Below are 15,568 nucleotides of genomic sequence, written 5' to 3'. Positions count from 1 at the left end.
TAAAATATTTGCCTTCCTTTAACGTCTCTCTTTAATGAAGTCAAAAATGTTTTTACTACTTTGAAAGTTAATGAACATATAAAAACAGCCAAGATTAAAGTTTAAATGTAGACAGCGTTTTAATATGGCATGGATCTTAAATATGGTATTTATATTTATTACGCAGGAAGGGCCGCGCATGTGCCCGGTTCTGACCGAAGTGGTCGTTGTCGGTAGTTCGATGTTTCATGGATCGACTGTCCTTCCTGCCGTATGGCGGAAGTACTGACGTGTTCACACCAGTTTTTACGAGAGGTGGCTAGTTTAGCTAGAGAGAGCCGGGTAGCGACACATCGGCCGTATCAGGTAAGAAAGGACCGTCAGTGCTTATTTTACTGGAATTGCAAACTCGGCCAAGAAACGCAGACAGGCCTCGGCCCCAGGAAGCTGTTTTAAAACGATTGTATCGTACGGATGTGGGAAATGGAGAACAATTTCATTTCGACTGTGGAGCCGTTGACAATGTAATTCTGTGTCTCCGGAAGTGAGCTGTCAAGAGTGTGGCTGTCCGTCATGGTATTTGTAGTTCAACACTTCCCTGATGCACATTAACCGCAATAGAGAACAAGCGAGTCGTGGACTACATTTTCTTTTGCTATGCTTTAAAGCCCGGTACGCCGGAGTTGTGGGAGATGTAGTTACATAAATTCATCGTAGGGCCGATAGGGCTTACCTGACGCATTGCTAAAACTACATAACCCATACTAGGGGTAATTTGGGCCAAAGAGCAATGTACGTTTAGGCTAGTTAGCTTTTCTACGGCTAATTTGTAAGCTAACACAAGCACCTTTAAAATAAAACCACCAGCGAAAGGCTACTAGCAGCCATTTCGATCGTGGTCGTGCTATGGTGTTCACAGAGAGTCTTTTTTAAAATAAATGTCGCGTATTAGCTGCCTTTCCGCTACGCAGCTAACGCTAGCTAGCCACATCCACGACCGGTCCTGTAAAAGTCTTTCCATTTTAGCTAACGTTAAAGCCAAAACGGCTCATTAAAATACCATGTTCGCTGGGCAGCACCGCGCAAAGATCCTAAACATCAGCCCAAAACCAAAGTGTCCAAGGTGCACAAGCGGTTTATACCTTAACTACCTGAAAATAAAATAATCCATGGTCCACTCGTTACCAAATGAATGGATATTTAAAAACCGAGGCAAGAAAAATGTCGCCATCGCTATTTACGTAACAAAAATCGCTGTTTTGCTCGTTAGTGTGAACAAAAACTGCTAGTTTATTATATTACGATATTATATTATATATTATATTATTATATCCTGGTCATTTTCTGAGAGCGTTCAGTCTCAGACAGGTAGTGTCAGTCCATCTGGTCTAAATTCATCACAGCTGCCTTTCATACATCCATACATTACACCCATACCTACTAAGTTATCAGTAATAACTAGTTATTAGTAAAATAAAAAGACAGTGATTGTTGACATCTGCACCTGGGCTCTTCTCATGTTGGAAATAGTTTTACAGACTTGATTGAATAAACTCAAAGGTCAGGGATGTTAGACTTTATATAATTACACCTGTATCATCTATTTCAGTCTGACTGCCAAGTAGATTTAGTTTGTGTTACCAAAATGTCTCCATTTCCCCTCATTGACAGAATGTCAGAAGGGGACAGTGTTGGGGAGTTAATCCACGGGAAGCCATCTGTAGTCGCTGGATTTTTCACACGTGTGGGACAGGTAATGTATCACTCACTTAGATCACACATATTTAAGTCATATATCTCACCACCATCAGCCATTATAGTTACCCTGATAATGCAAGTTTCAATATTCAGATGTGTTGATAAAAAGTGAAATGGGTATCAATTGAAGTGGTGGTTATCACAGTATTGCTAAGAGTCACGGGATGCTTAGATAACATCTGATGATGACTACCAGTTCTGCAAAGTGAAAGTCTTTTATCTGAGGTTGTGTCTTACATGTTCACAGGTGTTTTACTCCACCACCAGTAGCCTCATTGGGTTTCCTTTGTGCATCCATTTTTAAACAGGTCTATCAGTCATGGCTAGACAAGTCAACGCCATTCTATGCAGTGCGATGGGCAGTCACTCTACTACTTACTGCCGTCTACATGATCAGAGTGTACATACTACAGGTAATTCTTCATACTTCCTTTTCTGGTTCACTGTTTTGGAGTTTGCTCTGTGCAGTTAGAAAATCTAAGCCACGAGAGTTGTGAATGTTTCTAATGAGACTAGTGGCTTATAATCAATAATGAAACTACTCTGTGTGTGTTTTAATTTCCACTAACTCGAGTTGCACTTTCATGTTTACTGGCAGCCCAGCTCCTTCAGTGTGGTCATGTTCCTTATGTTGTTTTTCAGGGTTGGTATATAGTAACGTATGCTTTGGGAATCTACCATCTCAACTTGTTCATTGCTTTTCTGTCGCCTAAAGTGGATCCTTCGCTGCTCGATGAAGGCAAGTTGATCCAGTTAAATAAACTCTTTTGTAATAGTGTAGTCATGTTGTGCCTTGGTGCTTGGCTGCCTCATGGGGTGTTAGCTACCAGTTCATTAAGGCTTTTGACCAGGTGCCCATATACACTCGGTTACTATTGATTCTGTCAAAGGGCAAAAATTATTACAAAGGCTTTCTTTGTTTACACAGTTGTCCAAACAACATGTGACGTCCATATATGCCTTTGCTTTATGCATAAATTATGTGAAAACATTCCAGACGCGTGTCAATTTCATAGTAATTTGACCTTTTCAGAAAAGCACAACAAACATAATACTTTTGATGAAATGGAAGAGTTTACCTTATTAATAACCACTTCATCCTGTAAACTCTCCCTCCTGCAGACGAGGGCCCATCCCTTCCTACCAAGCAGAATGAGGAGTTTCGCCCTTTCATCAGGAGGTTGCCTGAATTCAAATTCTGGTGAGAGTCCAGCTCACGATCTGGGCACCTAATTATTTTATTAACAGAGACTGCAAATTATATTCTTTCAAATGTGCATGGCCCAACATTAGGTCATGCAGAACTCATTTGTAAAAGGATGTAACATTTTAGCATAAACCAAAGTCTTTGGGTTGAATTCGTGAGTCTGTATTTGCTTATGACCCGATTCTGAATGTCATCTGACAACCTCATCTCAACTTATCTTTAATCTACTTTATTCCTTCCATCCATAGATCTCCCTTAAAACATTAAGGTCTTCTAAAAATACATTTCATTTGAAAAATTGTGTCAAAGAACATGCTTCTAATTGAGGTTGGATTTCTCTGGGTTCAAACCATCTACTGTTTGTATTAACTTTGCCTGCTGCATGTTTTATGCAAACTCTGCTCCATCCTGTGTACGACAACAGGAAGAGAGGAAAGTGGTTTTGCATTGGTCCATATACAGCTGGCATGTGCCTGGTGTGTGAAAAGATAAACTTGGGTTTCTCTTCCCTTGTGGTTCATCACTGGGCTGCCAGTGTTTTTTTTTTTTTCAACTTAACAGCTGAGCCAGGTGTTTTTTAAAATGATCAGCCAACAATAATAGTTCAGAATAGTCCATTCATCAGTCATTTGAAGAATTATGAGGTAACCAAATGTAAGAAAATCAGACCTTTTGGCCACATTGAGTGTGTTTAAATTTTCTTTCCTGCAGTTTCCAGTATGGGCTTATTTTATGCTGTGAACTTGTTAAGTCACTACTGCATGTACAAAGCACTTCAGTGAAAGACTGAAAGATTAAGGTAAAGATGCTGGTAACTTCTGCTTCCTCAGTTTCAGCTGTTTTAACCAAGCTTGTTAAATTTTCTCGTCAGGCACTCGGCGACAAAAGGCATCGTCATTGCCATGATTTGCACATTTTTTGATGCCTTCAATGTTCCAGTGTTCTGGCCTATACTTGTAATGTACTTCATCATGCTCTTCTGCATCACCATGAAGAGGCAGATCAAGGTAAAAAAAAAAATAAAAAAAAATATATATATATATACACATTTACTGACAGAGTACATGCGCTGTATACGCTTACACTTTGGCTGTACTAGGGTCGCAGTGTAAAGGAAACATCTAACAAGTGTCCTTGTGCAAAAAGAAAATTCACTAATTCTGTTCTTCCCCACCTTCTCCAGCATATGATCAAGTACAGATACCTGCCCTTCACACATGGAAAGACGAAGTACAAAGGCAAGGACGACACAGGGAAAACTTTTGCTAGTTAAAAACTCCTACTTAACCTTCCCCTGCTTCTCATTTGAAATTTCTCAGTCACAGCTGATGGGATGTGATGCAGGTTAGAGAATTTGCTTTTCTTTCATATTTTTTTTCTTGTAAGGGGGACAGAAACATGAAAACAAGTTTTGATCCATGGTTCACAGTGTTGTATGAGGATATGAGCAGCATGGATCAAAGTAGTCCAGGAATTTTGCCTTTGTCGATTAAGGGGTAAGGGTTTTTGGGATCCCTGATCCTCATTTTAGGATTAGCTTGCATTTGTTCAGTAGTAGGCGAGACTCAGTGCTGCCTTCTGCCTTTTTAACCCTATGGGAAAAGTATAAAGTCATCAAGAAGGAACCCCACTGAAAAGATATTACTGTCAAGTTTGTAAACACCTTTTTTCCAATGATGGTGATTACAGTATGTCTCCTCCCAAGTGAAATAAATCTGCCAACTTTTGATTAATATATTGGTACCTACTTATTTGTAAGAAATTAAATATGGAAAGTCAATAGTAAAATATCATGATCAGGTGTGTATGATAAATCTGAAGAAAATACAAGTTGAATCATTTAATGTGATAAAGTGTCTCAGCCAATTGTCTTATCTACTAAATGCAGGCACCTTTTAGAAACCAGTCACACTTTACTTACATATGCTTTCATGATAAAAATTATTACTCTGCATAAACATGATTCATTTTTCAATTGGCTATTAATTCACGTGTGTGTGTGTTAAGTTCAGACAGGCAACACTATAGTGATCATTGGCCTTATGTGACTATTCTGCCACCCACCACATGACTGAAAGCATCATCTCAAACCATTTAGTTTCCTGTATTTTTAAAACAGTTCTTTATAAAAAAAGACAAAATTAGAGAGTTTAGCAGATGAGATGGTTTGTTGTTGAACCCAAATCAAATTTTTAACTAATATACGAGGCATTTAGCTTAAAATGTCAAGTCAATGATTGTTACCTCAGATTTTACATCATCATGTGGAAAGTGCACAACCAGTATTCAAGTCCAGTTCATTACAAAATCTAAAGACAAAGCTGTCAAGCAATTCCAGGTTTGTGTCACAGACCTTTTCTTTTTGAAACATTTACACATCTGTGTTGCAAAGCCAGAGATCCATTGAGTTTATATGAAGTGACTGTTGTAGTCCTTTATCTGTTCTTTACTTTGAGGGAAATGAGTCAGAGTAAATAGTCATTCCAAGAAAATTGCTGTTGTGTTTGCAGAGGAACATTAAGACGACACTGAGCGTTTATTGTAAAATATGGATGAAGTAGGTGGCGATCACATTTTCTTTTCCATAAACCTGTTTTTTTTGTTTTTTTAGTTTTCACTAAAATACTGGGGGATAATATGTCATCAAAACATTTTTCTGTAAAAAGTTTGTGTTTCAAAAAGCTTGTGTGGAAGATTTGTATATATATACATATATATATATATATATATATATTTTAAAATGATTTTTTTTTTGAGATTGTTTTTACTTTTTGGTTTTCGTCCAACTACCATACTGTTTCCAAATATTAAAATCCATTTCAGCTGTAAGTGCTACAAACAAAACTGGTTAATTGGGTTCTAGATTTGATTAATTATGTTTCTCATGGATTGCATGTTATTGTTTTTGTGATAAAGTTATAAAAAAAAAAAATACACTTGATTTTAATAACTTAAGTGTAATTTTTCACTCCAAATGCTATTAAAGAGGCGGTGTCCCTTCAAACAGTACGTAGGTGTCTGGGCTTCCTGTTTTATAGATGATTACTGAGAAGTGGACAATCAGTCAAAAAAACAAAAACAGATGTAAAACAGGCCCAAACTGTAAATACACCTCTATTTCCTGCATCCTAATGAACTTGAGTGCAGCTCACAATTTCATACTTAACTTTTGTTTAATTAATTCTACCTTCTCTAGGTTGGTGCTGAGAAATACAAGCTAGTAAAAAAAAAAAAAAAAGTGTTTTCTTCTGTTTAATCCATGCGATGTAACGATGAACTAACTGTAGATGGAGGCATGCGACTGCGTGTAGGCATCACAGGGAGTCCGTGCAGCTTAGATGCTTTTTGCATAGTCATTTGTAAATTGTCCTCCAAGCATTTACAGGTTTCTATCGAATCACACCTCATGCATTCCCAAATCCATGGAAATGATCGCTGAGGTTTAACCGTCACCAGTGTCTTATAACTTACTAAAGGGGGAGGTAAATCCCCTTAGAGTTCACATCCGATTGGTAAACATTAACTACAACAATGAAACACTTTCTTGTTTCTCTCCATCTACTGGGATCTTTCTTACAAATCATGAGCCAATGCACTGTCCCACGCTCAGAGTTTCATCTGGAGGGAGATTATCTGGTCGGTGGACTTTTTGATATCCATGAGGTCACTGCCAAACTTCATAACAGACCAGAAGCCATCAACTGCCTCAGGTGAGTCTTAAATTAAATCTGCAAAGGTACCTAACTGATGAGAAACAGCTAGTGAAGCACATATTATTGGTTATTCTCATACTAGAGGCTACTAGCTAATGGTATTTCCAAATGGAGCCAAAACAACAAGAAAACTATTCAATTAACTACCTGAAGCCATTAACTGCTGCTGGTGAGTCTTAAAATACTGAAAGGATACCTTCTTATGTTGAAATGAATGAGGTACAGCTGTGTTTGAGGGACAAAAGTCTGCCTTGTTGATGCTGGTCCTCTTTCAAACATCCATATTAGTAAAGCCTTGACAAAAGGAAAGTATAAGTTTCACACGCGTTTGCTGCCTTTTCTCTGCCCACAGTCAACCCTTTGTGTCGTCCAGTCATCGGAGGTTTCAGCTAATGAGATTCTCTGTAGAGGAAATCAATAACTCCACCGACCTACTGCCAGATGTTTCTCTTGGCTACGAGATATTCGACTACTGCACAGATGTACAAAATTTTCCAAGTATTTTCAAACTCATTTCAGTCAATGGCCTGATCCAAGCTCAGAATGAACCACACAACAATCTGTCCAAAGTGGTAGCAGTGGTCGGCTTATACACAAGCACCGAGACACGGACTGCAGCTCCATTCTTCATGAAGAATCTCATTCCTATGGTGAATTTCCCAACTGCTGCATTTTAAAATATTTTTACCAGATTAAGTGATAGTATAATAATTTGTTACTGAAAATAATGATTTCTCAATTACTCTTTTCACAGGTCAGTTATGGAGCTTCTAGCTCCATCTTTTCAAGAAAACAGATTTTTCCCTCTTTCCTGCGAACAGCGCGTCCCAATAAGGACATCATGCAAGTGATTGTTAACATTGTGCTGCACTTCAAATGGCAGTGGGTTGCTTTTCTTACCAGTGATAATGACTATGGCAACGATGGCCTGGATCTGTTCACTAAAATGATTAGAAAGACCGATATCTGCCTGGCGTACACTAATAGCCTCAATCATCATACAGATTACACTCAGATTTTCAAACGGATAAATGCACAGAACATAAGTATCATCATTGTTTTTGCTCTTGAACGGACTGCTGAGGTTCTCATTGAGTCAGCGATACAGCTGAACGTCACCAACAAGGTGTGGATAGCAGGAGACGCATGGTCCCTGAACAAAAAGCTCCCTAAGGTAATAGGAATAAAAAGTATTGGAACTGTACTTGGGGTCTGTGAGGTAGCTATGGCGATTCCTGGTTTCAGTGATTTTATCCACCGGTCCAAAAGCCACGCTCGCTGTGAAAGTGATGGACAGCAGAAGTTTTGCAATCAGGTTTGCAACTGCAGCAGCTTGAGTCCAGAGGAGATCTTTGCTGCAGACCCATCTTTCTCTTTCTCTGTTTATTCTGCTGTGTACGCCATCGCTCACGCCTTACACAAGGTCTTGCAATGTGGAGCCGGCAGATGTAATAGGAATGTTACAGTGCTTCCACGCATGGTAAGTAAACAGACACATTTAATTTCTTCCCATTTGATTCTTGTCTATTTATGTTTATCTTGCACACAAGCCAGTTATAAAAAATACTAGTCTGTTTATCATCATATACACTGGATGAAGCCTCAAATCAAAATTCAATCAAATACAATCTAATAAACTACTAATAAATAAAGCTAAAATATCTATTTCATCCATTGGCATAAATACTTTCAAATACCTGTGAACACAAAGTAATGTGAACTCATCATGTGCCCACATCAGGTTTTAGCAGAGCTGAAAAAGTCCAATTTTACACTTTTGAATGAAACTATTCATTTTGACGAGAACGGTGACCCCATGTTTGGATCCTATTCCATTATTTACTGGAACGACAATGGTGATGCAGAGGTGGTCGGCATTTCTACATTTCAGCCTTCATTTCATTTACTCATCAACAACTCAAAAATCCAGTGGTACTCGAACGAAGACGTAAGTTTTTTTTTTACAGTGGTCATTTTAAAATACTGTCCTTGTGCTCATCTATGCAGGGATATTTCTGTGTAGATAAATAAATATGCACATTTACATGTTTGTTTTAGCAAAAGCTGTGATGGAGCAAACTCAAGGGCATCAACCAGCGGTGGTTGTGCACACAGGGACATGTAGTATTATATCTAGACCCGTCTAAAAAAAGAAATAAAGTAAAAAGCTGTGTTAAGTCATTATTTCTAATTCTCTATTATCTTTCTGCACTTACATTGACTTTTCTGCTAAACAATTGTTTTTGCACAGGTGCCTACTTCAAAATGTTCCCAAGAATGTAAAGCTGGACATGTTAAATATCAAGGTGGAATCCACAAATGCTGCTTCACTTGTGAAATTTGTCCAAGAGATACTTATGTCAACACCACAGGTAATTAATATTGAAAGAATAAAGAAAAGTAAAAGCAGTGCTGCCATATTTGCCATGATGGGCGCTAATTCAGTTTTATTAAGCCTCCATGGCTGAGAGGGTGAGACAGTGATTTTACGTTAACGGGACACAGCTATGCCGTACACACAGGTTTCCATGTGTAGTCTGACTTCTATACATACCAATGAAACTACTAATCGTTTGCCTTGTTGAAATTAAAGTATATTAGGGTCTAATCGCTGTCAACTGCAACGCAAGGTCTACATGAAGTAAAAGCTCCGTCAAAGCTCAGGTTTACATGAAGGGAAAACAAGTATCACATCTTACACTGGTTCCTGGACCAGGAACCTTTACCCAGTTTCTCTTTACCCACGTAGGACTTATTAAAAGTTAACCTCAGCTTTATCTACACTGTCCCTCCCTCTCTCTCTCTCTGATCAGAGGATCCATACAAGTGCAATGTCTGCAAAAAGACAGAATGGTCTGCAGAAGGAAGTACATCCTGTAACCTGCGGGTGGTGGAGTACATGCCCTTCACGAGCCCCATCGCTATACTGATCATGATCGGGGCCGTGGCCTTGGAGATCCTCACTCTTGCTATTTCTGTTCTGTTTTCCATCAACTACAACACCCCTATTGTCAGGTCTGCTGGGGGGCCAATGTGCTTCCTGATTTTAGGCTGCCTCAGTCTGAGTAGTCTTAGTGTGTTCTTTTTCTTCGGGAAGCCGACTCCTCCTTTTTGCATCTTAAGGTTGTTGCCGTTCATCTTGTTCTACACAGTTTGTGTAGCGTGTTTTGTTGTGCGCTCTTTTCAAATTGTTTGCATTTTCAAAATGGCCGCCAAGTTCCCAAACCTCTACAGCTGGTGGACGAAATATCATGGACAGTGGCTGGTCATCACTGGGGCGTTTGTTATGCAGGCAGTCCTGCTTCTCATTGGCTACTCTCAAGAAACCCCTAAGCCCTACGATGAAACACTGTGGAGCCCAGACAAGATCATACTTACCTGTGACACTAATCTCAAAGGAACTGCTGGTTCAGTGATTTTACTTTCATCCCTGTGCTGCCTTTGTTTTATTTTCTCCTACATGGGCAAAGACCTTCCAAAAAATTACAACGAGGCCAAAGCAATAACCTTCTGCCTGCTCCTGCTGATTGTCACCTGGATGGTCTTTGCCACAGCCTACATACTTTATCACGACATGTTCATCCAAATCCTCAACTCTCTGGCAGTACTCTTCAGCCTGTACTACTTTCTGATGTGGTATTTTCTCCCCAAATGCTACATCATCATTTTTCAACCCCAGAAAAATACACCACAGTATTTCCAAGGTCTGATTCAGAATTACACCAAAACAATTAGCCAGTAGCAGCTTCCAGTAAATATCTGTATGTATACGGTTGACTGATGTGCTTCAAGCCTTCTTAAGGCTTTTAATGTAATGATACTAATTTGATGATAAAGGTGATGGTTTGTTGTAACCTGGCTGTGTCAAAGATATTTTTCATTGGTTGTTTGGATGCATTGTTGAGGCCTGTAATAATAATTATAATAAAAAAGTAAAATATTTTGAATTTGAATTGATTTTGAATTATCCAAGAGTATCTAACAGATTTTGAATTATCTAACAGTTTCAAAGTAAAGAGGCTAGAGTCATGCTAGCAGCAGCACAGTGGCACTAAAAGCTCACAGCCACATACTAACGTGTTCACAGTGTCCATGTATAGACAGGAATGTCGTTAACAGGATGAAATTTTTTACGGATTTTCTATGGAGCCAAAGCAATGACTTTAAAACTTTGCCAAAACCAACACTGGGCACCCGAAAACAAAACTAGAACTGAACAATTAACCACTGAGTATTAATACTGAAAACACAACACAATACAATACTCTCCATTTTTGTTTTTATGTTTGCCAAAGCTGTTTTATTTTTAACAGCCCCTTGCTCAGATTATGGAATACTACAACAATGACTACCATACCTATTCAGATGACACCCAACTTTATATATCAGTATCATCTCATGATTATAGCCCCCTAATTTCATTATGTGAGTGTATTAAGTCAAAGAATGGATGTGCCAGAATTTTCTCCAGCTCAATACAGACAAGACAGAAGTGATTGTTTTTGGCCCCAAAAATGAAAGGTTAAAGGTCATTGCTCACCTTGGCTCCATGTCATTGAAAGCTACAAATCAAGCCAGAAACCTTGGTGTAATCATTGACTCAGACCTGAATTTTAACAACCACATAAAATCCATCACTAAATCTTCCTATTACCACCTGAAAAACATTGCTAGAATAAAAGGTTTTCTGTCTACACAAGATGCAGAAAAACTTGTTCATGCATTTATCTTCAGTAGGTTAGATTATTGTAATGGCTTGTTCACAGGTCTTAGCAAAAAGTCAATCAGGCAGCTGCAGCTAATCCAGAATGCTGCCGCCAGAGTCCTTACAAACACCAGGAAACTGGACCATATCACACCAGTTCTCGATCACTACACTGGCTTCCTGTTAGTCAAAGGATAGATTTTTAAATCTTATTGCTAGTTTATAAAGCACTAAATGGTTGTGGACCAAAATATATTCAGTTCCCTATGAGGTTTCCAGACCCCTCAGGTCATCTGGAACAGGTCTAATGTGTGTTCCCAGAACCAGAACCAAACAAAGTGAAGCAGCATTCAGTCACTATGCTCCTCACTTGTGGAACAAACTTCCTGAACACCTGAGGTCTGCTCAAACTGTCAGCTCATTCAGATCAGGACTGAAAACACTGTTGTTTACTGCTGCCTTCAAATAATTGTTCATCCTTGTTTTCTTAATGTGCTTTTACATCTTATTTTAATTTACTTTATTTGATTTGTTATTTATTTTATGTTAAATGTCTTTGTTTTTAGATGCTCTTTTCCATGCTTTTAATGTAATTACATGCCTTGTAAAGCACTTTGAGTTGCGTAGTATATGAATGGTGCTATACAAATAAATTTGCCTTGCCTTGAAGACAATCTTCTGATTTTCAGTTACCAAAGTTTTTTTTCTTTTTTCAGATTTGCTTTTCTGTCACTCTTTTGAGGTGGAGGGGAGAGCTCTCAGGGGCGGGGCCAAGGGAAGTGGTTACTACATGTTCTGCATATAATTTGCATATTAAAGAAAACATCACTGATCATATCTCCCCATCTACTCCAATTAATCAATCAATTTTTATTTAGAGACTCAAGCTCCATAAAAGAAGAAAACAAAAAGAAACAAATACAGAGACAATTTATTCAACCAATAAGCAAAGAGGGGACTGGTGCCCAATATCACACAAAGCCGGATTAACAATATCTCATGTGAGATTCATAGATCCATTTTATAATTCTTGATAACCAGTGCTGCTACATCTCAACACCTACTGGATGGATTTGCAAAAGGTTTTATGCAGACAGTGAACTATCTTCTTAGCTAACCTGCTGTTTTTACTGTAAGGAGTTACAGAGGAGCTGATGTGATGTCAATGGTCTTTGGGCTGATATCGGATATCACTTCAAATCTTCAAATACTACAATTTCTTTATATAAGTTTTTTAAATAGGACCCACATATACTAGAGCAAGCTCTGTAATTCTGCCTAATACTTTGATTTTTGACTAATTACTTCAGCTGTACTGTGTTTTACTGCATGTTGATATGCTGGATTAAGATTGTGGACATGGTAAACAGTGATACCTGCTTAGCATCAGCATGTAACATCATCACTTTGAGCATGCAAGCATTTAGCTAAAAGCAGCATTGTGCCTAAATACAGTCCCAAAGAGTAGTTAGCACCTTCCATGCCAGACCCTTTGGACTTGCCTGGCAAGTATTTTAATCATCTACTCCCCTATAACAAATTTCTCCGACATCCACACAGAAAATAAGTGCGCAAGAGTCATGTCTCCACTCAGCTATTTCAAAATCTTGAAAATCTTTCTAAAATCCTGAACCCAGGTTGTTTATCCTAAAGTATCTCTCTATTTGATTACCTAAAAACTGATACTGCTGTTGAATTAGACGTTCGCTTATATTTATTTTAGCTTATATGTTCTTTAATTACAGGAGTAGTCAGCAGTAAATGTGATTCAATAAACATGAAATGGAACATGCATGTTTTCATTCCACTTTTGTACAACACAAACCTCACAACATGAAATCAACACGTCACTGTGCTGCTGTCTACAGATTACACAGGACACGTCTTCAATGCTTTTGTAACTTCAGTTCTTATATTGAGATTAAAAATAAGGTGCCAAGGTTTTGTGTGCAGGTGTCATGTTTTGTGGAGGCTGTTTCTTATTCCACTGTTTACTTTTCCATTTCCAAAAACAGCATCCTATAATAATGTTTTTATATTGCAACTCAAATAAGACACATGCCTACTGTGTGCCTACTTGGCAGTGTGGTCCATGTGTACATTTATTTTACTACACAAGCATGAAACAGTCATGTTTGTTTTGATTTGACCTTCAATATTAATACAATAAATTCTGTAACTGTGTCAAATTCAGGGCTTCTTGAAACTATACTTTGAACAAACACTTGCAGAGAGCTAATTTAAGGTACTATCTGAGCACCTTCATTCCACAGCAGAGGATCCCAGAATTTGGAGATCTGTTATCTGGTTTATGTTTCCTTTTTTAGTCTTGTTTGAGTTGGTACCAAATCCAATATAGGCTTTTAGAATAGAGTTATTAGGGAAGGACTTTGCAGAACAACAGGGACGTACAGACTCAATTATCTAATTATGTGAGTGGTTATTTGCATTTACTTTGCATGTCTGGATAAGTAGCGGCCTCAGCCCAGTAGGAGCTGAGCACAACATCTAGTAAAAAGTTATACAACATTGTTGAAAACATCAAATGTGAAGTAAATGTTATAACTAGTGCAGACATATTTTTGTTTCACTTTCCTATAATTGGACTTTCTTCTGTTGTTGTTATTGCAGTAACATTAGTGTTTTGTACTCAGCAGTGTTCTCGTCACCGAAACAGTGTTATGAAGGAAGGAAACTATAAGGAAACTATAAGGAAACAAATCAGCAGTACTATGGTTTAGCAACTGAGCCCTGGGAAGTAAAGAACAAACATTTCCCAGCCATGCCGCCCTAATACTTGTCCTACAGAGGATGTCTGGACTCAAACTCTGGTGACAGTATACAGCTCAATGGTCTGGCCATTTATCATTACCATCCACAGAGTGGTTGCAAATCATTTCCTTCCAAATGATCTGTGTGGTCCAAGGTTCAGTCATGCAGAGCTCATTTGTATGAGGATGTAGTATTTTAGCGTAAACCAAATATACCTGTTTGAATGAGTGAATGCATGAATTTGTGTGTATTTGTTTGTGACCCCATGTAATCTCACATTCTCCTCTTCACTTCGTCCACGGTCATGGAGCAAAACTATAGCGAAACCTGAACCTGTTGATAAGTATCAATAAAAATATCCCTTATAAAGGAGCCATAACTTCTTCCTGTTCTAATCTGGCTGCACAGTCTTCCTACTACAGTACAGCAGGGTCAGGCTACTTAGCTGACATGTATTGGGCCAGAATTAGGAAAACAGACTCGGAGCTGGAAACTAAAAACGAGAGGCAACGAGGACGACGACTGCTCAGGATGATAAAACTAGAGAAGAGGCCACATATCAGCAGATGTGTCAGATGTTTAAAGGTGAATCTACAGAATAAAGTTCACTGTAAAACCTGCAGGTGACCTGTGCCAATGAAGACACAATGAAGCAACAAACCTTTTCACCCACTAGCAGCACTGTACTCACTTAATGACTGTAACTAATGGTTTCCATTGAAAGGGATTAGCCAATGATTTATCCAAATTAGCAAGGAGATCATGCTAAACAAGTACATCTCTTTACTTGTTTCAAAGCTAAACCTCATAGCTTTTGCACTTGAATTAAATATCCAAAAGACTCTGGATTTATAATGTTACTGGTAACTTGAACAAAAACAGATCAAATGTAAACTATTTTATATGACGTCTTTATAGTTTTATCAGGTTCTGTGTTGTTTATAGTTTCTCCTCAGCAAAGTTCAAATGAATCAGGTTGTTATTTTGTTTTTGCCCTGATTTAACCATATGATTACAACATTTTGTTGTATTGGTAACCACTAGACCTTAACTATACAGTGAGGCTTAAGATTACCTAAAGGTCAATACACAGCTGGTTTCTTAGGGCTAATGCTGATTAGGATGCAATGACAAAGCTCATTCATCAAAGGAAATAACCTGTTAGTTAGGTTAGGATATACGTTACCAGTGCAGGAGACTATGAAAAAGTCTAATTTTACTGTATTATGTACTAAGTTAAATGTATAATTAGCGCTGAATGGTGATTTATAGCTCATTGCTGACTTGTCTTTATTATTGACGTTTTCACTTGATTGTAGTAGTTGTTCTAAATAGAACGAGGCCAGTGCCTGTCCCAGGAGGAATTCAAATTCTGGTGAGACTCATGGCCATTTATCATTTTCATCTGTGGAGTGATTGCAAATGTTCCCCTTT

General features: G+C 38.3%; 2 protein-coding genes and 1 long non-coding RNA gene across 3 annotated transcripts in view; 2 read left to right on the top strand and 1 right to left on the bottom strand.

The window, feature by feature from the left end:
* The window catches only part of LOC113145771 (uncharacterized), a 32,619-nt gene that overhangs the window by 13,732 nt on the left and 3,319 nt on the right, over positions 1-15,568 (bottom strand). The window lies entirely within an intron of this gene.
* Positions 223-5,078, top strand: rer1 (retention in endoplasmic reticulum sorting receptor 1). The gene is made up of 7 exons (XM_026332842.1): positions 223-345; positions 1,651-1,732; positions 2,046-2,150; positions 2,380-2,476; positions 2,860-2,938; positions 3,816-3,951; positions 4,128-5,078. Exons 2-7 carry the CDS (start codon positions 1,652-1,654, stop codon positions 4,215-4,217), a joined length of 588 nt encoding a protein of 195 aa, XP_026188627.1. The 5' UTR covers positions 223-345; position 1,651; the 3' UTR covers positions 4,218-5,078.
* LOC113145764 (taste receptor type 1 member 1-like) lies at positions 6,476-10,399 on the top strand. The gene is made up of 6 exons (XM_026332831.1): positions 6,476-6,654; positions 7,010-7,307; positions 7,412-8,137; positions 8,399-8,605; positions 8,909-9,029; positions 9,471-10,399. Exons 1-6 carry the CDS (start codon positions 6,476-6,478, stop codon positions 10,397-10,399), a joined length of 2,460 nt encoding a protein of 819 aa, XP_026188616.1.

The sequence above is a fragment of the Mastacembelus armatus genome, chromosome 7 (genome assembly GCF_900324485.2).
Source record: "Mastacembelus armatus chromosome 7, fMasArm1.2, whole genome shotgun sequence".
Lineage (NCBI taxonomy): Eukaryota > Metazoa > Chordata > Actinopteri > Synbranchiformes > Mastacembelidae > Mastacembelus > Mastacembelus armatus.
This window is presented reverse-complemented; position numbering and strand designations above follow the sequence as displayed.

Bases quoted from the DNA above. Each gene is read 5' to 3' on its own strand.
- rer1 (XM_026332842.1), top strand. From the start codon at position 1,652: ATGTCAGAAGGGGACAGTGTTGGGGAGTTAATCCACGGGAAGCCATCT. The intron at 2,939-3,815 runs GTGAGAGTCCAG...TTTTCTCGTCAG, and splicing joins TTGCCTGAATTCAAATTCTG to GCACTCGGCGACAAAAGGCA. The intron at 3,952-4,127 runs GTAAAAAAAAAA...CACCTTCTCCAG, and splicing joins CCATGAAGAGGCAGATCAAG to CATATGATCAAGTACAGATA.
- LOC113145764 (XM_026332831.1), top strand. From the start codon at position 6,476: ATGAAACACTTTCTTGTTTCTCTCCATCTACTGGGATCTTTCTTACAA. The intron at 8,138-8,398 runs GTAAGTAAACAG...TGCCCACATCAG, and splicing joins TTACAGTGCTTCCACGCATG to GTTTTAGCAGAGCTGAAAAA. The intron at 9,030-9,470 runs GTAATTAATATT...CTCTCTGATCAG, and splicing joins TACTTATGTCAACACCACAG to AGGATCCATACAAGTGCAAT.